The sequence below is a fragment of the Bactrocera dorsalis genome, chromosome 1 (assembly GCF_023373825.1).
Source record: "Bactrocera dorsalis isolate Fly_Bdor chromosome 1, ASM2337382v1, whole genome shotgun sequence".
Classification (NCBI taxonomy): domain Eukaryota; kingdom Metazoa; phylum Arthropoda; class Insecta; order Diptera; family Tephritidae; genus Bactrocera; species Bactrocera dorsalis.
The window spans coordinates 66,916,772-66,939,109 of NC_064303.1; the positions used below are offsets into that span (position 1 = coordinate 66,916,772).

General features: G+C 38.6%; 2 protein-coding genes across 9 annotated transcripts in view; one reads left to right on the top strand and one right to left on the bottom strand.

The window, feature by feature from the left end:
* Irs1 (insulin receptor substrate 1) overlaps positions 1-22,338 on the top strand; it is a 276,196-nt gene that overhangs the window by 112,358 nt on the left and 141,500 nt on the right.
* On the bottom strand, positions 12,448-12,932 carry LOC125775589 (uncharacterized). The gene is made up of 2 exons (XM_049446236.1): positions 12,800-12,932; positions 12,448-12,747 (listed from the first exon to the last, which is right to left on the bottom strand). The coding sequence occupies exons 1-2, from the start codon at positions 12,920-12,922 to the stop codon at positions 12,448-12,450; spliced, it is 423 nt and encodes a 140-aa protein (XP_049302193.1). The 5' UTR covers positions 12,923-12,932.

The following is a 22,338-nucleotide window of genomic DNA, read 5'->3' on the forward strand; positions in this document are numbered from 1 at the left end:
ATTTAATATTTGCTCTTTGTTCAAAATGCATTTTACGACCGATGACCAAAAGCTGCTGTCACTTTTTGATCGATAACATCCATTGTAGTTATCGAATTGTCTTAAAATTTTTACGAAATGTCAACAAGAGATCAAACTTTTTATTTCATATACCCACCAATAGGTGGCGCCACCAGAAACAGTTATATTTAAAAAGTTCTGTTTTTCTTGCAACAAACCTTGTATGTATGTTCAAGGGGGTATTCTAGTCTATAAATCAAATTTTGGGCAGTTTTTTGAATTATATGAAAAAAAAAACCAAAAAATATTTTTACTATCCATTTTTATGGTGCTTTTATTGATATCTTAAGAAAACAGAAACAAAATTTTACAAAAAAATATTAAAAATTAAAAATTAGAGAGGGGGTGGGGGTTGTTAGAGACAGGTGTAAAAAAAAATGGGGAATCCTGGTGACATTGATCCTGACTCTCCTGGTGGTCTGAAAAAAAAATCAAAAGAAATTCTTAATCAGTAAGAATGCTGTTATAGTCCCTACCTCAGGGAACATGATTTTTTTTTTTTTGAAAAATGGCAACTGCCTGTAAATAAAAATCATTTTTACGTTTTTTTTTTGAAATTTCTGAATTTTTTTAAAATATTAAAAACAAAAATTTTGACACGATGCTGGTAGGAACGATAAAGGATTATATAAAGAAGGTTCACACAAAATTTCAAGTAAATCGGTTGTATAGAACTTGAGATAATGCCGGTACCGTGTGGAAAAAAGTAGTTTCGAGAAAAACGCGTTTAAAAAATTCAATACGGCCGGGCTAGGTACTGCGTCACTAAAGTAACTAGCACTTAAAATAATTTTAATTTTTAAAAATTCTTTGGAGGATATGTTCTTAAGGGTCTAAACTTTAAATATATAAAAAAAAATCGAATTTTTCAAAATTCTAGAAACAACATAAAGTAAAATTGTTTTGGTAAAAAAAAAACACTTTTTGTAAATTAAAAAAAATTAGAATCTTACTTTATTTTGAAATAGTCTTAGTTTAACTAGAAGATAAGTTATTAACAAATATAAATCACTTTGAATTTTTTGTTTCCGAAAGAAATTTCGACATGCATACAGCCCGCCGTCCGACAAATGCACATGCGAGATACATAGGGCAATTGCTTCCCTAAGGCAGAATATCAAAGATTTCGTATCCAAAAAAATTTCAGATGATGTGTAAATATATAACAATAAATCCTAGAAATTTCCCTTAAATCAATTATTTTTTCCCTCCCAAAAAAACCTAAAAAAAACTCGATTTTTTGAAGCCTCTAATGCAGGCTCCCTCCTTAAATATATTTATTTTCCAAAACTCAGTAATTAAGACATTTCGTGATTTATATGTTTTTTTATGTTTTCTCCTACAGAAACAAAGATAAATTAATTCGTAACAATAAAATAACTTGATTACTTAACTTACATTTGAAATCTGTGAGCGCCTATATTCTTGCTTTTTTTCTGAGAGCAAAACCGATAATAAGACCAATAATATTTGAATTCATGATTACCAGTAAACTACTAAAACAGTAGTATTTGATCGGTTCAATTCTATCAGATTCCACAACACCCCTGATTATTAATATTAAGTACAAAATAAATACAGGAAGAAGAAATGCGTAAGCATAAGAGAACTCAAGGAATTACTAATAGAAAAATAGAAAAGCTTGTAAATGAAAAAAGCCGTACAAGACGAAGATGGCTGATAAATCGATCCCTTCCACTCAGCTTCAACTGAAATCTGCTGTACATAAATTAAAAAAGCGCTTAAACGCGAAGAAGAATACAGCAGCTAAAATAAAAAAAACTGTGTCCAAATTCAAGCAAGCGAAATTCCCTTTGGGAAACCCAAAAGGCCATGAAGCCACCAGTCGCTTCTAACATGCCTACACAAAACTTGGGTGGAAATTGGATTCTAAGTGAGAAGGAAAAAGCTAATTGTTTTGCAAATCACCTAGAACAGGTATTTCTACTTAATTGTCCCGAGAAAAACTTTAAGCTGTAAAACTTACCCAACATAACGATTACCCAATTAACGAGTCGCTTCAGTCTTTTAAGACTTCACCTTCTGAAATTGACTGAATCATAAAAGAACTTAATCCAAAAAAGTCGCTAAGACATTATAATTCTTAGTTTCGGATACGATATAATTTCATGGAAAGACTTAACACAGCCGTATTCATACAGACCAATCAGTCTTCTACCCTATCTTTCTCATTTTTGGATCATCCGAGACACAAAAACCCAATTTATTCTTAAAAAGTTATCGGTTGGTTATCGTCCCTACTAGAATCGTGAAAAAATTTTGATAAATTAAAAATGTTTTTCCCCCATTGTTTTTACATAAATGTTGTCATAACATTGTCAAGAAATTATAAAAAACGTAGGGACGATAGTCAGGCGTTTTGTGAACATTTAAAAAAAATTAAGCAAATCGGCTGAGAAGTTCGGCCGGAATCATGTTCGCCAGTTTAAAAAATTGTGTGTTTGAGAAAAACGCGTTTAAAGTTTGAAGTGTGCACTCCGAGCGCTCCGAACGTCGAGCGGTATTATTATTTTTGAGCCTTTTTCGAAACCTTCCAATGGTAAAGTGGGTTTATACATTAATTCTAAGTGTATAAGGGGACAGAAAATGCAAAAAAGTGAAAAAAGATTACCCTATTGACCTCTTAACTCTGTATTTATGTAATTTAATATTGGATACGAAGGTATTCGGCAATTTATCTCTAAATGAGTCGTGTACTATGTTATAACGGTGGTACGCCTTTTAGAGTTCTATGTTTCCTAGTGATTTATGTCATTTAATATTGTTTACAAGGGTGTTTGGGAATTTACCTCTAACCTAGACCGCCTTCTTTTCTAGATCTAAAAACATTTTTCTTTTTTTTTGAGTTGTCTCTCTGCACATCATTGAAGCTGCCAGCGTTGAAATTATTGACCTTTTCAGGAGCGTCTATTCAATTAATTTCCCGAGAGGTGTTGAGAGTCCCAAGCCTTTGAGGGCACTCAGTATGATCTCAGGTTAGGTGTTATTAAAGGCGGCTTCTATGGCTAGGAAAGCTACAAAGGGGTGTTCTTTTACATCCACACATTTTTCAATCTCTGCTACCACTGAGCTTTCTGCTTTTTCTGTGTTTCTCGGCTTTGGCCATATCGTTTTCCGAAGATGGTGGTGTCGGACCTAGATTGCAAAGTAGCACCTCCAGCACCAAGTTTGTCAGCGCAGTTTGCACCCAATTTTTTTTTACTTCGGGATCTCTCTTATTTAGAAAACTAATGATAATGTGGTTTATCGGTTGTGACATCCTTTGTCGTCGACCTTTTGGATGTCGGTTTAAACTCTTCAGCTGACCTCTGTCTTTTGGCTGTCATTCCAGGCGGATCAAGCTTAAAGTTGGATTGAACCGCTATGAATTAAGCGCATTTTAAGGTTTGGCATTAATTTTTTTTATTTGTGTAAAAAAAAATTGATATGCTATATTTAATGTTAAATATATGTACATATCTTGAAATAGATAGAAAAAAACATAACATTTATTTATTTTGAAACAAGTAAACGTGTCATAATTTAATAGAACTAGGTGTATGTAAACTTTATTGGTTCACTGTATATATTAGTGTGTTTTTTTTGAACTATTCATTTTTTTCAATCCCGTCAGGAAATTTCCTAGGAAATACCCCAAAAATCCCCTAAAAATTTTAGCCCTTAATATTAACATTAAGAACTGAACTGAGGCATGCAAAATTTTTCCATTGAAAATACATTACAATCGTGATTTTTTATCTTTAAATTCCTACAGTTCAGAGATATTTTATGGCATCGCTTTGTCTTTAGACGCATATTTCTCAGAATTGTTCACTCTACCTCACACTGGCGAGGTAGACGGGGCTGTCAACCTGACTTTTCCACGAAATTTGCATTTTTTTTAATATATCTCGTAAATGACAAGAGCTATAGAAAAAATATACATGACAAACTTGTAGGAAGTTTTATTTACTACAAAAAAGATACGAGGTCAAAACCGCTATCACTAATATTTGTCGAGATATTCGTTCAGAGGGTATCAAATGTTAGGTTAAACCCGAACTTAGCTCTTCATTGCTTTTTTATCTAATTGTCATGAATATCACTACAACTTCACATTAAATAACGTTTTATATGTATGATTTGTCCAGAAAGTAATAGGACTGAGTCGATTTAAAAAAATGTATTCAACCAATCGTTACAATTATTTAAAAACTTTCAAAATAGACTTCTGCGTCGATGCAGCGCTGCCAGCGCGATTTCCAAGCATTGAAGACGTAACGGAAGGCATTCTCCGGAAAAGTGCCCTCTGTCATCTTAAACTGCTTGACTTTCATCGACCTTTTCAGGCAAAGAATCAAAAAAAGTCCGGGGCAGATTTGGGGGGCTGGACGGCCCAGCGGTAGCGTTGGAATGCCGGTATTAGTTAGGTAGTTGTTCACAAGAAAAGCGATGTGAGCCGGGACGTTGTCGTTGCGCAACTCCCAATCGGCTGCGAAGTCTTGACGGATACGATTTACCCTTCGTTTGAGTCTCTTGAGGACTTTCACGTAAAACTTGGCGATGATGGTTTGTCCAAAGAAACAAATCCATGGTGGACGATTCCTTTGATGTCAAAAAATGCAATGAGCATCGTTTTCACTATGAATTTGGTCATTCATCAGCGATCTCTTTCTGGTCCTCCAAAAAGGCCTGGTGCCACCGAAACACACCAGTTCTTGCTAAAGCAACATCTGGGTAAGCCTGCTTGATCATATCAAACGTCCTCCGCTCTAACGAACGCTGCGTTTTCGGCTTGCACCACTCATAGAAACACGTCGCGCGAAAATGTTTGTCCTGATTATCCAGGACAACTGACCAGCCGCTCGTTCGTTAGCTACGAACGCTCTCTACCTTATCCAGTCGGTGCGCAAGCTCCGAAGTACCTATATAATTTAGTACTTACTTCTGCTACCCACTCCTTTGAGAACGAAATATATGTTCTTTTTTTTCACTTCAAGATGTATCGCAATTTTATTGGAGGATAAAAAACGTTATAATAAAAATCTCCCTGGTCGGATACCAGTGGAAGCGTGACAATAATATAAAATGAATGTAACAAAATGTATTAAAATTTGTGGACTTCCTGGTCGGATACCAATGGAAGTTTTACGGATGTATTATAGAATTCCACAGCAGAACACTCGCAATTAATTAGTGGGTTCCGCTGCTGCGCACCGAGGATCTCCAGATGCTGGAACGGTGGTTGAGTTGCGCGCCGAAGATGACAAAATAGTTGAAAGTTGCCGAAAAAAAAGCAAGAAACGAAAACGTCCGCCGATGATCACTGCTCGAGATTCGTGGTCGAAAAGTGGCGGCTTCTTCCTTGACAAGGGTTTTTGCTCGTTGGGCGGTGGTGGATTAGCAGCTGCGTGTATTGGTGTGTGTGTGTGGTGTGTGGGAAATCTGCTGTCTTCAGGTGTGGTGTATGTGCCAGTGTTGCTTGTGAGTGGTGTGCTGTGTGGTGTAGTAGTGTATGGGGGTGGAACGCTTAACTCATTCAGCCATCCCGGCCCCCCTAGGCGAATGTTCAGCCTAGCAATCTCTGGAGTTGTTGCAACGTTGCCACAACGTTGCTAAGTCCGGACGTGCGCCGGTAGTGTGGCCTTTGACGATGGCGCCTGATGGGTACTGCGTTTCGCGGACGCCATAGACGGGACTCAGGTGGTGGCGGTCTTCGGCGTCGTCCCACACGGCTGGATTGCTGCGGTCTGCGAGTGGCAGGTGACCGACCAACCTCACGTCTTGGGGTGCGGTGGAGCAGCGTGTGATGCTGCCTGCCACACATTTGGCACAATGCCCCAGAGTCACAGTCCTCAGTCGCGTGCGTGTGTGCCAGACAATTGTTGCAGTGCCCATGCGCCTGTGCTACCTGCTGCCGCTGGATGGGTGACATGCCCTTGAAGAGCCCACAGTGTTGCAGTCGATGGGGGCGGTGACAAAGGGGGCATCGTATGCGATGCGGCTCCGCTGGTGGTGACGGTGTGGGTACTGGTGCTCGTGTGCCATTACGAGCTGCAGTTGACGGTGCGGTAGCGGTGACTGTACGGGGCGCCGCTGTTGGGACAACCCCAGGACGGGGAACACTGATGGCCGATCGCAGTGTTGGTGTTGGAGTTGACATGCTCTCTGAATCCATGTTTGCCTGTATGGAGAAAAGGTCGTGTTTAGTTGCAACTCATTTCTATATATTATGAAATTGTGCGATTTGTAACCAACTTTATTTGGTTTGTCAGAGTTTACTAATCTACCCATTATTTTTTAATATCTTTTTGATTTATCATATGTGCGATTCATTTCGGTTTTAGTTATTAACGGATCTTTCATTTTCTGCGTGTCGGTATTATTGTACGGATTGTACGGATTGTTCATTACGCGCATTTTCGCTATTATCTGCGGTTGGTAGGAAGCACAGTTTAACGAGCGGTCTGGTCAGCGTTCCGTTTTGCGTACGGAGATCAACTACTCGGATATGACCGTCGGAGCCGTGATGAAGCTTCTCTATGCGACCAAGCCGCCATTCTGTAGGGGGGAGACAATCATCGTGTATTAGGACAAAGTCTCCAAGCTTTGGCGCCTTTTCGGGAGTTTTCCAGCGGTACCTTTTGTGAAGGTCCTTTATATACTCCTCCTTCCATCGGCGGCTGAAATCATGATGGAGAATTTTAATTCTTTCCCATCTATTTGGTAAGGAAAGCGACTCCTCGCCTGGCTCAGGTATGGCCGGAATGGGTGCTCCTTTGAGAAAGTGCCCTGGTGTAAGAGCTGTTAGATCTGAGGGATCTTGCGAGAGTGTCGTCAATGGCCGTGAATTGAGAACGGCTTCAATACGAATTAATAATGTTGTAAATTCTTCGAAGTTAAATTTGTAGTTTCCAGCTACTTTTCAAAGTGGGATTTAAAGCTTTTTACCGCTGATTCCCCTAAACCACCCATATGAGGAGCGCTTGGAGGGATGAACTGCCAGTTAATGCCTTGGGGAGCGTACTTTTGTACAATCTCAGGGGAAACTTGTTTGATAAAGTCCACAAACTGTTTTTCGGTGGCTCTTTGAGCACCTATAAATGTCTTGCCGTTGTCGCTCATGAGCTTTGACGGAAAACCACGTCGTCCGACGAAGCGAGCAAAAGCCGCGAGGAAAGCCTCTTTTGTCAGATTACTACATAGCTCGAGGTGTACTGCTTTTGTCGTAAAACAGACAAAGACAGCCACGTAGCCTTTCATCAGTGTGGGAGACCTTAGCATGGACGCCTTTATTTGAAAAGGCCCAGCAAAATCGACACCTGTGATAGTGAAGGGCAGAGCAAAGTTGCAGCGTTCCGGTGGAAGTGCTGCCATAATCTGTGTTCGCATCTTTTGTTTATGCATAGTGCAAATCTTGCACGAAAAAATGCATTTCTTTATCTTTGGCTTGAGTCTTGGGATATAAAACTCTTGGCGGACTATTTGCTGCATGAGGCGGTGTTCTGCATGTAATAATAGTACGTGGACATAATTGAGATATAATGTGGCAAGTTGCGATCTCTCTGGTATAACAATGGGATGACGTTCGTTATACGTTAGGCTTGAATTGGCAAGCCGACCATTTGCACGAAGTAGACCCTTCGTATCTATGAATGGGTTTAGTACTAAGAGTGAACTATTTTTGTCAATTGGCTTCGATTCTCTTAGTAACGATATCTCTTGGCTGAAGTAGCGCGCTTGAGTAGATGGTGCGTCGCTGTATCGCCTTGGGGATATACGGTGCGTATTCCCTTAATTCTATGTTTGAGTCCCTCGATGAATTTGAACATGTAAGCGATTACCCTGAGGGCTCGGGGGTAAGATGAAAATCTCTCAAGGATGTCGGTATCATCCAATGTTGTGTGAAAGGAGTCGATCTTTCGACTTTCTGGGGGCAATAATGCTGCGCATGGGCGATTGTGGCCAAGAATCGGGAGATTCTGTTAACCATCGGGGGCCATTCCACCAGAGGGTGGTGGTGGCAAGGTGCAGAGGTTTGCACCCTCTTGTACCTAGATCAGCAGGATTGTCAGCACTGGCTACGTGTCGCCAAGTGGCTGATCCCACTAGGTCAAGAATTTGAGACGTTCGATTGGAGATATACGTCTTCCATGCATGTGGTGGTTTTTCCAACCAGGCTAATACAATCTCGGAATCGGACCAGAGATATAATTTATTTTTTGCCATATTCAGTTGCGTTTGCACTATGGATGCTAGTTTGGCAAGTAGTAGTGCACCACATAGTTCTAGTCGTGGTAGACTTATGGTTTTTAGAGGAGCCACCTTTGCTTTTGCAACTAGTAAGTGGCTTGTGGTCGCTTTGTCGCTTTGTGTGCGAACATATATAGTGGCGCAATACGCCTTTTCAGAGGCGTCACAAAAGCCGTGTAGTTCGACTTTATGCTCTGGGATATAATTAACCCATCTTGGGATTTGTATTTGTGTGATATCTTTTAGATTGCTCGCGAACTGGGACCACTTTTCTAAACGAAGTGGTTTTACTTGCTCGTCCCAGTCGGTACCATCTAGCCATAATTCTTGTATCAGGATTTTGGCTTGTATCACAATTGGCGATAGCCATCCTGCGGGGTCAAAAAGTTTTGCCACAGAGGAGAGAATTTGGCGTTTTTTAGTGGCGGATAGTGCGGATATGGACTCAGTTGTGTATGAAAACTGGTCCGATATCGCATTCCATTGGATGCCCAGAGTTTTTGTTGTACTTTCCTTTTCGAAAATAAGGAAATTAGTTTTCTTTTGGTATATTTTTTAATATAGTTGGGTGATTTGCCGTCATCTTTTTTAATGGAAACCCTGCGGATTTGAGGGCTTGGATTACTTGTGATAGTGATTCGTATGCTTGTGGAAGACTGTGACTTCCAGACAGAATATCGTCTACATACGTTTGTGATTTTAACACCTGTGTTGCCAGAGGAAATTCTGACTTGGTGTTTTCAGCCAATTCATAGAGTGTTCGAATGGCTAAGTATGGGGCACAGTTAACGCCAAAGGTCACTGTTTTTAGCTTGAAGTCGCGTAGTGGACTATTGGGTGATTTTCGGAAAATAATTCGCTGAAAATCTTGATCGTCTTTATGTACGACTATTTGTCTATACATTTTTTCGACGTCCCCGTTAAATACGTATTTGAATATACGCCAGTTTAGAATAAGCAGCATTAAATCAGGTTGGAGCGTGGGTCCCGTAAACAGGATATCGTTTAGGGAATTCCCCGAGCTAGTGGATCTTGAGGCGTTGAAGACATCTCTTACTTTAGTTGTTTTTTTATCTGGCTTTACTACTGCATGATGTGGCAAGTAAAATGAGTAGTATTTGCCATTGATGATTTTTTCGCATTTACTTATTTCCTTCATGTGATCTAAATGGAGGTATTCTTCCAACACACCATCATATTCTGGTTTCAGTTCACCTTTTTTAAGTAGGTTTCTTTCCATACTTTGAAACTGCTGTATTGCAGAGGTGCGAGAGTGACCTAAGGCGATTGTGTTGGGAAATTGCTGTTTTAGTGGTAGTCGTACGACATACCGACCATTATCTGATCTAGTAGTTGTGGCTTTGTAAAAGTCTTCACAATACTGATCTTCTGGGGTTTTGATTGAAGTTGTGGGGAGTTCTTCTATCTCCCAAAATTTTCTCAATTGTCAATTGAGGTACTCATTCGAGATTTCCTCAACTTGAGTTGTCATTGTTGTGACTGGTTCCGTAACTAGTCCACTTAGGATCCAACCGAAAATAGTCTTTTGTGCCAACAGTGTGTTTGAAATTTTCTCAATACCTTCGAGTATTATTTGAGGTATGAGATCGCTGCCTAATAGAAGGTCTATTTGGGCGGGGGTGTTGCAGTTGGGATCTGCTAACTTAAGGTGTGAAACCTTTTCCCAATGCTTGCTATTTATATGATAGCTTGGTAACATATTGGTTAATTGCGGTAAGACTATAGCTTCTGCTTGTATTCTTATATCCGCTTGGGGGGAAAATAGGGTAATGGGGCAGATTTTATTAGAGTTTTGAACTACTCTTTCGCCCATTCCCGTAATTTCAAAGTTGGCTTGTCTTGTTGGCAGATTTAGCCTCTTTTGTGCCCTAGACGCTATGAAAGATCGTTGTGAGCCTTGGTCTATTAGGGCTCTGAGCTTAAACAGTTCTCCTCGATGTTCGATGGAGACGACTGCTGTGGGTAAAAGTACCCTACTTTTATTTTCGCTGTGTAGCGTTTGAGTTGTTAATGCCTTTGAGCAGCAAGGTGCTTCTTGGCAATTTTGAGAATTTGGCACTTCGGGATTTGTTGTTGCAACTAAACCCGCGGCTCTTTTGATATTTGCGCTGTTTGGGGGTAAGCTGGAAAAATTATTGATATGAAGCATCGAATGGTGTCGTTTATGACAATAGACGCAGTTAAATTTGCTTTCGCACTCTTTGAGTGTATGCGCATGTGACAGACAGTTTGTACAAAGTCTTTTAGTTTTTACGAAATTGTTGCGGTCGATAATATTCAATTTTTTAAATCTCTCGCAAGATTTGAGCTTATGCCCTCCTGTACATAGTTCGCATGATCGATATTTATTCTGTTCAGATGAGAACGATTGCGTTTTGAAGAAGCTTCTATTTAAATTGTTGTTGCTGTTGGCTTGGGGCTTGTGGAAGCTTCTATTGAAATCTTGCTGAATTCCTTTTGGTTTACTTGTATTTATTTTTTTGTCTACCCTTTCTGCGATTTCGTACTGGGTAGTGAGAAAATCTTTCATTTGTTGCCACGTTGGGCATTTTTTACGTGATGAGAGCGATTGCTCCCACAATAATAAAGACTTTTCTGGTAATGCCTTTTCTGGTAATGTCCCAGTTGTCTGTGGGAATATTTTGGGTCGATAAAATTGACAAACAATTGGAAACAGTGGATTGAAGTTTGATAAATTCTTCACTGGTTTCCTTTTGAATTTTTGGCAAGTTCATCAGAATTGTTGTCTGCTTATCGACCAATATTCGTTCATTCTCGTATCTTGATTTTAGAGCTTCCCAAGCCATATTAAAATTGTCGTCACTTAATGCGAACTGTTTTACTATGACGCCAGCTTGACCCTTCGTTTTGTATCGGAGGTGATACAATTTTTGTGCATTAGATAATTTTGGGTGGTTTATGTAAACGGCTGTGAACATGTCCCGGAAAGACGGCCATTGTTCATAACCCCCATGAAAAATTTCTGTGTCACATGCGGGCACCTTGAGGTGGATGCCTGAACTTGCCTCTTGACTTTGTACTTGTGGCATCTCTACTCGCGGAAGTGGAGTAGGTGCAATTGCTTTAATTAATTTCAATTGATCAGTAATCATTGCTTTCGTTTCTTCAAATTGGTCTAAGCAATTTTCATATTTAGCGTAAGCCGAGGATTTGAAATTTTCTGGTAGATCTGAGTCATCAGATTCTACTACTGCGTCATAAGAAGCTTGGAGACGTATCCAAAAATTGTCCAGATTTTCTTTTTTGATTTCTAACGCCGATTCAGAATTATCTTGAATCGGCGAAGATGAAAATCGAGTGCAGAATTTTATAAAACTGTCACTCTCAGAAATGAATTTACTGTATATAATGTCTTTCCCCCTTTTTTGTTTTGTAACACCTTGCTTTGAGCGTGTAGCTTCTGCAGGTGTACATGGACTTTTTTCGTCCGAAATCATTTTTGGAACTTTCAGTAGTTGTGAAGATTTAGATTCTTTGGAATCTGCGTTCATTTAGAACAAATAAATTAACGAAGTATATATATATTTTTTTCAATATAAACTGATTGACTGTAGATATTGACTTTTAATTGCTGATTGCCAAGCGAAGTCTTTTTTGTAAATATAATTGATAAAATTGTAAAATGTTTTGTTTTATTTTATTTTGTTGATCGGATTATATTAAATAACGCGTTTCGTTCTAATTAATCTCGAATAAAGTATAAAGGTATTACCGAATTTATTTATTATTATATTATTGTTAATATATGCAATATTTATTTTATTAAATTGTTTTGTGTTTGTATGTCTTATAGGGTATACCTATAGACGAAACCGTTTGTATGTACTTGCGACTGAGTGCTCGTATAAGAGATCAGTGCTTTTTGTACATACAGTGCACTCGCGGTAACGTGAACTAATTAAAACCAAGGGAGTTCACGTTAGTGAAAATGTTCACGTTAGCGATTGTCGAATTTGAAGACGCAAAATAACTTCAAATTGCTAAATTCAGGATTTTTACACATTTAAATGTAAAAGTATTTTGTTATTGCCATTAGTATGTTCATGGATATGAACATACATATTAAATTGCGAATAAAATTTCACATTAGATTTATTCATTAAAAAGATCCGATATCTTTTTCTGCTGCTTTTTCCTTTCTAATAGCTGAAATACTGCTTTCTCCCTTAAGCGGCTAAGTACACTCATGTCGCTTTGATCAACCATTGCATCTCCAGCCCATTGCAATGCCTTGTTAAAGATTTCAACTGCCTCACTTGCGGCAATTTTCTTTATGGGGTCTTCGGCAATACAATCATCATCGTCACTTTCTTCAATTTCATAGATTTCGGTGGTATCATCAACACAAGGGTCATCGTTCCACTCTCGAACCATTGGCAATGTAAACTCAACCTAAAATAGAAAAAAGTAATAATGATATCAAAGTGTGTCGTAAGACTTCTACCTGAGGACTCAAGTCCTGAAGGAGATCAACTGACATTCGCATTAAAGAGTTTATTTCTGCACTCCATTTGTCTTTCCGGATACTTAATGGAATGTTATATTCAGGGTCCTCCTCGTTTCCCATTAAACTTAAAATTTTTTTCCAACAATTGGCAAGAGTCTCTGTGCTGACCCGATCCCCCGCGACATATAAAAGGGTAACAGCATCTTTCAACGTTACATTTTTCATTTATTCAAGCAAATCTAAGTTTTTTGCTGCTATTGAAGCCAACAAACTGTTTCTGTAATATAACTTTGTTATTTTAATCGCATTTTGATCTATAGGTTGGATAAGAGGGGTGACATAAACATGGCAATTATATTTCCATCTTCAGTTTTTAATTCTGCTTCACTTGAATGAGAGGGAGCGTTGTCAATAAGTAATAGTGCCTTTATTAGTAAGTTCTTAAGCAAGAATTTATAATAATTATTAATTAAGCGAAAAAATTGTTTACCTGTGGCACAAAAGATTGATGGAACCAATGTTTAAAAATGGCAGACGTCATCCAGGCTGATTTCGAGTTCTTATAATCCGTAGGGCAACTAAAGTGTTTAAAGCTGTGAGGATTTTTTGCCTTACCAATTACTAAAAGTTTAAGTTTATGTGCACCTGATGCATTTGCGCAACAGAGAAATGTTATACGCTTCTTCTCCGTCTTTGTTCCTGGAGCAGTTTTTTCATGCGATGATACATAGGTCTTATCTGGCAAAAGCTTCTAGAATAAACCAGATTCGTCAGCATTATACAATTGGTCATTACATAACTCCATTTCCTCAATTTTTTGTTTTAGTTTCAGTGCGATGAGAGTTTTTCTCCAGATACTTTAAGCAATCTAACTTCGTATCTTTTCTTAAATCTCTGGAGCCATCCGTCACTAGCATTGAATCCGGTCGCGTTTTCTTTAAGTAGGGAATGCAATTCCTTAGCCTTTTCTTTTAGCATTAATCCACTTACAAGACAATTCCTTTCGCGCATCCGGATGAACCAAAGGTATAGACTTTTTTCCATAGATGGAAGCTCTGACGATTTTAAAGTTTTTTTCTTTTTCCCAGTCCTTGGTATGTATTATTCACGCATTTTAAAATGGCTTCTTTTTTCTTTTTAATACTGCATTGTTGACTTAGCGACATTATATTTTTTTGCTAAGTTAGTCACACTTGTTCCTTTTTTCAGACTGTCTAAAATGTCTGCTTTTTCTTTTAATTTCAAACACTTCGATTTTTTAGAACTCATTCCGATTGATTGATCACTCCGCGAAAGAAAAAACCTTCAACTGAAGTAATTCGTGTCATATGGTAAAAATTTGCGCAAATTTTTCAATATTGGGGGATTCCCCGAACTTAAAAAATAAAATTTTATGTATTCAGTGTTGTCCGTATGTTAATAAAAAGTGTAGTGAACAAAAATTTTGTTCACGTTACTGAGCTTTCTAAGTAAGTTCGTTCACGTTACAGAGTAGTCAATGTAAAAAAAAGCGTGTTCACGTTAGCCGGTGTTCACGTTAGACGGTGTTTACGTTACCGCGAGTGCACTGTATGTATATACGCAATCCTGCTTGTTTTTGCTTATCAAAGAACAAGGGGTATTGCCGAAAATGTGCCAATTTGGACTTTGAACATGTAATTTAAATTGTTCGTAATATTTAATTATTATTTTATTTATATATGTAAATATATTGTAATACTTTATACTTTTTCTACCGAACCGTTTAAAAAGTATGTAATATTTTGAGGTACCCTCGTATGGTGTAATCAACTTGCTGTATATAATTATGTACTAGTGTACATATATGCAAGCGTGCATATATTGTTTCTCAGTGGAGCGAGCGCGCATAAACGGAATTGCGAAATGAAATAATCGTGTGTGCACTTTGATTCGAAAATGTGCACTCTTTATATATTCTGTAAATATGTGTGAGTACGGTCTCTTGGCCTGTACTCCAATGTTCTCAAATAGTTGAGTTTACAATAAATATATAAATTATACGAATGTATTTTCAATGTTTAAATATCAACGCATGTGTATCAAATTGGTGCATACATGTACATCTGTAATTTTTTTTCCTTTTATTCGGTTTTTCCTGACCTTTCTCTTTTATTCCTTTATATATATATATGTATATAATTGTTTTTTGTTTTTGCCTTAACTTTTGCTTACTTATTTAAGGCAATCCTGCTTATTGCTTGATCAAGCATAAGGGGTATCACCGGACATATGTGCAAGTGAAATACTTGAAATTATTTTTTTTTTGTTTTTATGTTTGTGGATAATTTGTGTTTTGATACACGAAGGTAAGCATTAGTGGCCAATAAACAATCTTTATATATTTGGATATATATACACAGTACATAAATATATATGTATATAAATATATATGTATATAAATATATATGTATATATATATATTGTCTGTTGTGCCAAACAGTTTTATTTTCGGTATTTCCGTTTTAACCGAAAGTTACTTGTGACCGCTTGGCAATCGGTGTTTTTTGCAAAACCAATAAAATAAAATGAGAATAACTGGATGAGCTATTCTATGCAACTAAATTAAATTTGACGCAAAAATGATATGTGTATGTATGTATGTAGTATGTATGTACATGTATGCAAAATTGAAACGAAAAAATGCAGTACTAAAAGGAATCGATATGACTCACTTTGTTATCCGTCATGGGATTTTGGGTATTACGGTAGGCCAATGTGTCTGAGGTTCCTATGAGGTGTTCCAAATCCTGCCCTGTAATGCTGCGGTGAGTTCCTAGTGGTTTTTAGTTTTTTGTTGTTTTTACTCCGCGCCCGTTTTATATTAATATGTATTAGTTACCTACATATATGGTTTTAAATTCGCGCCCGCTGTTTTTTGTTTTATTGTTTTGTATTTTTTAATTAGGTGGTTTTTTTTCGCGCCCGTTTGTTTTTGTTTTTGGTAACTGCTTATAATTATTATTATTATTTTTTTTTTTCGCACTGTTAAGTATATATGTATGTGTATTCTTATTTGATATTAATTTCTTTATTTTTCTGTTTTTTGTCACTACCCAAACTTTGTTGTTGGGCTTTTTGCGGGCACATGAATTTTTGCTTCTTGCATTGCATATTTACATATACATATACAAGCAAATTTTTGGAATCGATTGGTAAGTATGTATGCAGAATTATACTTTTTTTCTTCTTTTTATATTCTATTTTTTCAGTTTCGGGCACTGTATTTTTCATATACTTATAATTTCACTGCACATATTATTTGCACTTGCGCTCTTTTTAATTTTTTTTTCTCTCTTTCTTTTCCTTTGTCACTATGTTTGTATGTATATATGTATGTAATTTCAATTTCACTGCACATGCACTTGCCTTTGCACCTGCGCACTTATTCACTGTTGTTCGTCACCACTTAATATTTTAAGCTTTTTTTTTCGCTTTGCAATATTGTTTCACAATTTCCTTATTTTGTTTTTATAAAAAATTATTATTTTTTTTTTCTTTTCACAATAGTGCCATTCAGTATGGCTCGAAGGACCATATATAATTTAGTACTTACTTTTGCTACCCACTCCTTTGAGAACGAAATATATGTTCTTTTTTTCACTTCAAGATGTATCGCAATTTTATTGGAGGATAAAAAACGTTATAATAAAAATCTCCCTGGTCGGATACCAGTAAAAGCGTGACAATAATATAAAATGAATGTAACAAAATGTATTAAAATTTGTGGACTTCCTGGTCGGATACCAATGGAAGTTTTACGGATGTATTATAGAATTCCACAGCAACATTCGCAATTAATTAGTGGGTTCCGCTGCTGCGCACCGAGGATCTCCAGATGCTGGAACGGTGGTTGAGTTGCGCGCCGAAGATGACAAAATAGTTGAAAGTTGCCGAAAAAAAAAGCAAGAAACGAAAACGTCCGCCGATGATCACTGCTCGAGATTCGTGGTCGAAAAGTGGCGGCTTCTTCCTTGACAAGGGTTTTTGCTCGTTGGGCGGTGGTGGATTAGCAGCTGCGTGTATTGGTGTGTGTGTGTGGTGTTTTCTGCTGCTTCCAATGGATGTGTGGTGTGTGGGAAATCTGCTGTCTTCAGGTGTGGTGTATGTGCCAGTGTTGCTTGTGAGTGGTGTGCTGTGTGGTGTAGTAGTGTTTGGGGGCGGAACGCTTAACTCATTTAGCCAGTACCTATTACTGGAAAAACCCTGTATACCGTGACAATTTGTCTTGTCATTTCCAACAATATTTCCGCTTGTTATTCATTTGGCTCATGTTTTGCCATGAGTATTTGGAAAAGAGGGTTCGCTTGCGAATAGGCTCCGCTACGCAAGTAAAGCTAACATATTACGGAGGACGCCTCTCATCCGTAAGTTCCATTCGAGACTGGGCTATTTGAAGCCTTCCAGTCAAGCCTTACACCTTGATTAGACCGTTTTTCCTATCTCTAACCATAGTAAGACTTTTTATTTGAGTGCTGTGCTATTGAGGAGCAACGAACACTCAACTTAGAAGTCAGATCTCGGCAACATATCTCCCAACTGCAACAGGGGCGGACTAGCGAAAGGGAGGGTTCAACGAAGAATTTTTGTCGACAAACATAGTATATTGAACTGTTAGCCAATTTCTGCACAGCTGTTCACGAAAAAAATTATCAATTGACAGTATTTTCCAAGAAATGAAAAGTACTGGCTCAGTATTCGGGCTGCATTACCATCCACAAATGTAGATGTTGACGAAAGTAATTTTCTGATGTGATAGTTGTTGCCAGACGATCTGACGTACTTTAAATCAATCACTACCGTTGTTGATATCCCTAGGATGCCAGATACACATGGAAGACCGTCACATAATTTTCGTTTCACTGATTATTCTTCAGCCTAAAAAATATTATGTTATTGCGCGAACGGGTATGCTCGATATACGAAAAATATGACACAAACCATCCCACTATTTTCTCACAATAATACTAGTTTTTTCGGTCAACATTACTGTCAGTATATATTAAGAATAATTTTTCACTTTTTAGTTTGAAAAACAGGGTGTTTTTTAACTATACATATATGTATTTTTAATGTTTTAGTTTAGTGTGCTATAAAACATGTTTTTTTTAGTCTTTTAAACCATATACAAGTACGAGGGCTGTCCGATAAATAACCGACCTCAACGTGAAGCCAGCGGCACATCTGAAAAAAAAGTTTCTACTTCAAATTGTGCATATTATAATAGCTACTCGCCAAAATTTCAGAAATTTATTTTGCGCAATTATCTGTTGACAGTCGTTTTTGTGAGTCTATTTCGGTGATTTCCCCAAAATGGAAAAATTTGAATATCGAGCTGTAATTAAATTTTTATTTTTGAAAGGCAATACGCCTTCACAAATCAAAGATGAGTTGGACTCTGTGTATGGTGACTCTGCACCATCGTTTACCACCGTAAAATTTTGGGCAGCTGAATTTAAACGTGGTCGCAGGAGCTTGGAAGATGATGAACGTCCTGGGCGTCCAAAAACTGTAACCACTAACGATAACATCGCTAAAGTTCATCAATTGGTACTAGACGACCGCCGGATTAAAGTTAGGGAAATAGCTGAGATTATGAAGATGTCAAAAGAAACTGTTTGTCACGTATTAAACCAAGATTTGGGCATGAGAAAGCTGTCCGCGCGTTGGATGCCGCGTTTGCTTACGCTAGACCACAAACGTGCGCGCATGAACATTTCCAGCGCTCTGTTGGCTCAGTTTAGAGGCAATAAGACCGAGTTTTGGCGCCGATTGATAACTGTAGACGAAACTTGGATTCATCATTATTCGCCCGAAACAAAAATCCAATCTAAACAGTGGATTGAAAAGGGGGAACCAGCCCCAAAAAAACCTAAAGCTGTGTATTCGGCTGGGAAAGTGATGGCGAGTGTTTTTTGGGACAGCCATGGAATTATTTTTATCGACTGTCTTGAAAAAGGAAAAACTATAACAGGAGCATACTACGCATCATTATTGGACAAGCTAAAGGAAGAAATTTCGAAAAATCGGGCACATTTGCAAAAAAAGAAAGTCTTGTTCCACCAAGACAACGCACCATCTCACACCTCAACAGTCGCCATGGCGAAAATCCACGAATTGCGGTTCGAACTGCTTGACCATCCACCTTATTCACCGGATCTAGCACCAAGCGACTTTTTTTTTGTTTCCTCAACTTAAAACTGCGCTCGGCGGTCAGAGATTTTCGTCAAATGAGGAGGCAATCTCTTTCGTGAACTCGTATTTTGCAGACAAAGACGCCAAGTACTATTTGGAAGGGTTGCAGAGATGGGAGCATCGCTGGGAGAAGTGTGTGGAGTTACAAGGAGACTATGTAGAAAAAAAAAATTTGAAAAAGTCGCGTGCATCATGGTTAGGTCGGTTATTTATCGGACAGCCCTCATATATATGTGATAATTCAAGAGGTGGAACATGGTGTGGCTCGTTCTCTGTTGAAATGGACGGCGCAAATGATTCCACACAAGACAATTAATAAATAAAAATATCTTTCTTATAATACATACATATATTTTAATTTTAAAAATTTGGAATCACACTTACCACGTCTGGATCGGACGAGATGTCGCAAAAGAAGAAAGAGCGCAACTTTTTACCAGTCACCTCATTAGGTGGTAAATGTGAGAAGCGTCGGCAGTCAGTGCACTTTATTGTGCCGATATTATACGACGAGGGATATTATATATCCCCGCTTCGTATTTTCGGGGATGAGTTCTCTCACTGCCGCTGGTTGTAACTTTGGCAGTATGAGCCGAGAGTAGATGTCCGCTCCCAATATTACCTCGACTGACTTGTAGAAATCGTTGTCTGCTAGTCTTAGGTTTTATAAGTGTTGATGTGTTTGGAATTCCAGAAACCTTACTGGCGTCGGTGGTAATGGATGACGTCGTATTAGGGCGCTTATAGAGATTTCTGATTGTCCACCATGGTTGTTCCGAAACATAAGATTGCACACTCGGCTGTCTCCATGTGCTTGTGTCCGAAGTCGCAATCGTAACATCGGAAAGCGAGGATAACAGTGGATGGACTGATGGTTATGAACCTGGTTAGAGGGCATGCCTTTATTAAGGCAGTCGGTGACAGCGCTATTCTATGATGCCAAGATAGAATGGCGTGCCTATAATTGATGATGATACATTCCCTTCAGATCGGCGGAATGAATTGAGTTCCGCTGGGTCCGGGCAGTGTCGCTGAAACGAACCGAATTTCAGTCGATCGTTGCCATGCCGCCAATCCGAAAGGAAGTTACCAGCATGCCGAAGTCGGCAAAATGACTCGAGTCTGGCTCGATCTTGGGCGTGCGGTATGCGGGAGAGTCATCGTTGGTCAGAGCTTTGCGCCTGCTTGACTGTTGACGTCGGTTGATATGGTTGATGGGGCTCCGAAACCGTCGTGCCAATTGTCAACGAATTTTTCTCCATTTCCGCTACCTCGACCTGCTGTGCCCATGTCAATTCAATGACATCGTCGTCTTGTTCTTCGGCGTCTGAACTGATGCCATAAAGCATCGTGTGGTGTGGATTGCCGCAACGTTTGCAGCGTATTACGCTGTCGCATTCATTCTTTGAATGGCTCGACGCGAGGCAGTTGCTGCAATATCGGTGGATTAATGTTGTCCTCAGCCTAGCTTCTGCGGACATCTGACGAAACTTTGGGCACCTGCGAAGAAGATGACTGTCTATGCATAGTGGACAATTGATGGTAGTCATTTCTTATAATTTCCTAAATGAGAAGGAAGATTATTAAGGTGTGAATGTATAAAATAAAATTAATATTGATTGTGTAAAATGACAATCTTTGGGATAGATCTACAAATTAAGCCGCGTTGGGTTTGGATGCCCACAACCCGAACTACTTATCCGACAGGATATATTTTGATGATACTGCCTAATCTCCACTCATTTCGAGGTAAATTTTCATCACGAACTACCACTAAGTCGTTGACTTGGACGTTCTGTTGGGAATGTTTCCATTTATTGGGTTTCTGAAGTTTCTTTAAGTATTCGGTTTTCCATCTCTGACAAAAGTGTTGACTTATGGCCTTTAATTTTTTACATCAGTTTACTAATGATAGCTGGCTCTCAATGATTTTTGGTCCTGCCGTTGCTAGCAGGGGAGCACCGACCAGGTAAAGCCCTGGTGTTAACGGAATCAAGTCATTGATGCCATCCGTCATAGAACTGATGAGCTGAGAGTTTAGACAGGATTTTATTCGAGTTAACAGCGTAGAAAGTTCCTCGAATATGCACTTCATAGATCCTGACAATTTTTTAAAATAAATTTTAAAACTTTTCACTCCTGCCTCCCATAGCCCTCAAGAAGAGAATTGACAATTGTATGGTAGTATAATTGGGTGCTGCTCATCGAAGCTGAGGGAAGGAGCGTTGGTTAAGGGTCCTCCTACTCTTATGACTCCTTTATCATCAACAAAGAGATTTAATGATAGAATCGAAGATTTATTATTGATGGGAAGTTTTCAGTTAAAACTGAGTACTCAGAAGCAAAATGTGGCTTCTGAGTTAACTGAATAAGTCTGTGTTCGACAAATTTAACTTCATCAGATGTGAGCGTTGCAGGCAGGCTAGGGGTTTTGTAATCTGGATGCATGATGCACACGAATGCTCTTGGCCCCCAGACTGGTATCAACTTATCCTGCAGAATTTTGTTTTGACCACTTGGATGGTTGAAGTTTTAACCTCTTAGGACCGCACCACCAAAGATCGTTGGTTGCAAATCTTGAGGGGAGATTCCTCTGCTAGCCAGGTCGGCGGGATTATCTTCGGATTTGACATGCTTGCAGTTTTAAATTTCAGTATGCTCGCAAATTTTTGATATTCGATTCGCAACGAACGTCAACCAATACCATACCCATCGCTGAATCCTGACAGTGTTTATATGTGGGTAATTTTTTTAAAATTTCTTCCACTGCTTAAAATATTTTGAGGTCAAAGCGTCGTCCCAATCGATGTTTTTCAACCAAATGTTCTGCATTAAAATTTTAGCAACGATAGTTACTGAACTTAATCATCCTGCTGGGCGAACAATTTAGCTATCATGGACAAAACTTATCTTTTAGTGAAAGAGCCTTTGTTGTCCAGAGGCTTAGTAGAAAAGTAAAATTGTCCGATCGAATTCCCAATGCCTTGGCTTCGCTACTGCTGTCGAATTCCAGGAAATCTGTGATCAAAAGATGATCGTTAGGTATCTCCTTCAGAATTTTCTTGCTGTTTGATGTCCTCTTTCTTATTAAGAAGCCGGTTTAGGCTAATAGTTTAATCAGCTGGTCAATTGCGGTGGAGATTTCATGAGCACCAGATAAGCCGTCGTCTACGTATGCATTACCTTTTATTATTTTCGCAGATGAAGGCATCATTGATTTTGAGTCTTCAGCTAGTTGCGTAATTTAGACTTAACATCCTTCATAAGCGCTTGCACAGAATCCTTACTGAAGTCATAGTGAGGTTTCGCCACTTATTCCTTAA

Coding starts and splice junctions, on each gene's coding strand:
- LOC125775589 (XM_049446236.1), bottom strand. CDS start 12,922: ATGGGAAACGAGGAGGACCCTGAATATAACATTCCATTAAGTATCCGG. Junction 12,748..12,799: donor TTCAGGACTTGAGTCCTCAG/GTAGAAGTCTTA, acceptor TTTCTATTTTAG/GTTGAGTTTACATTGCCAAT.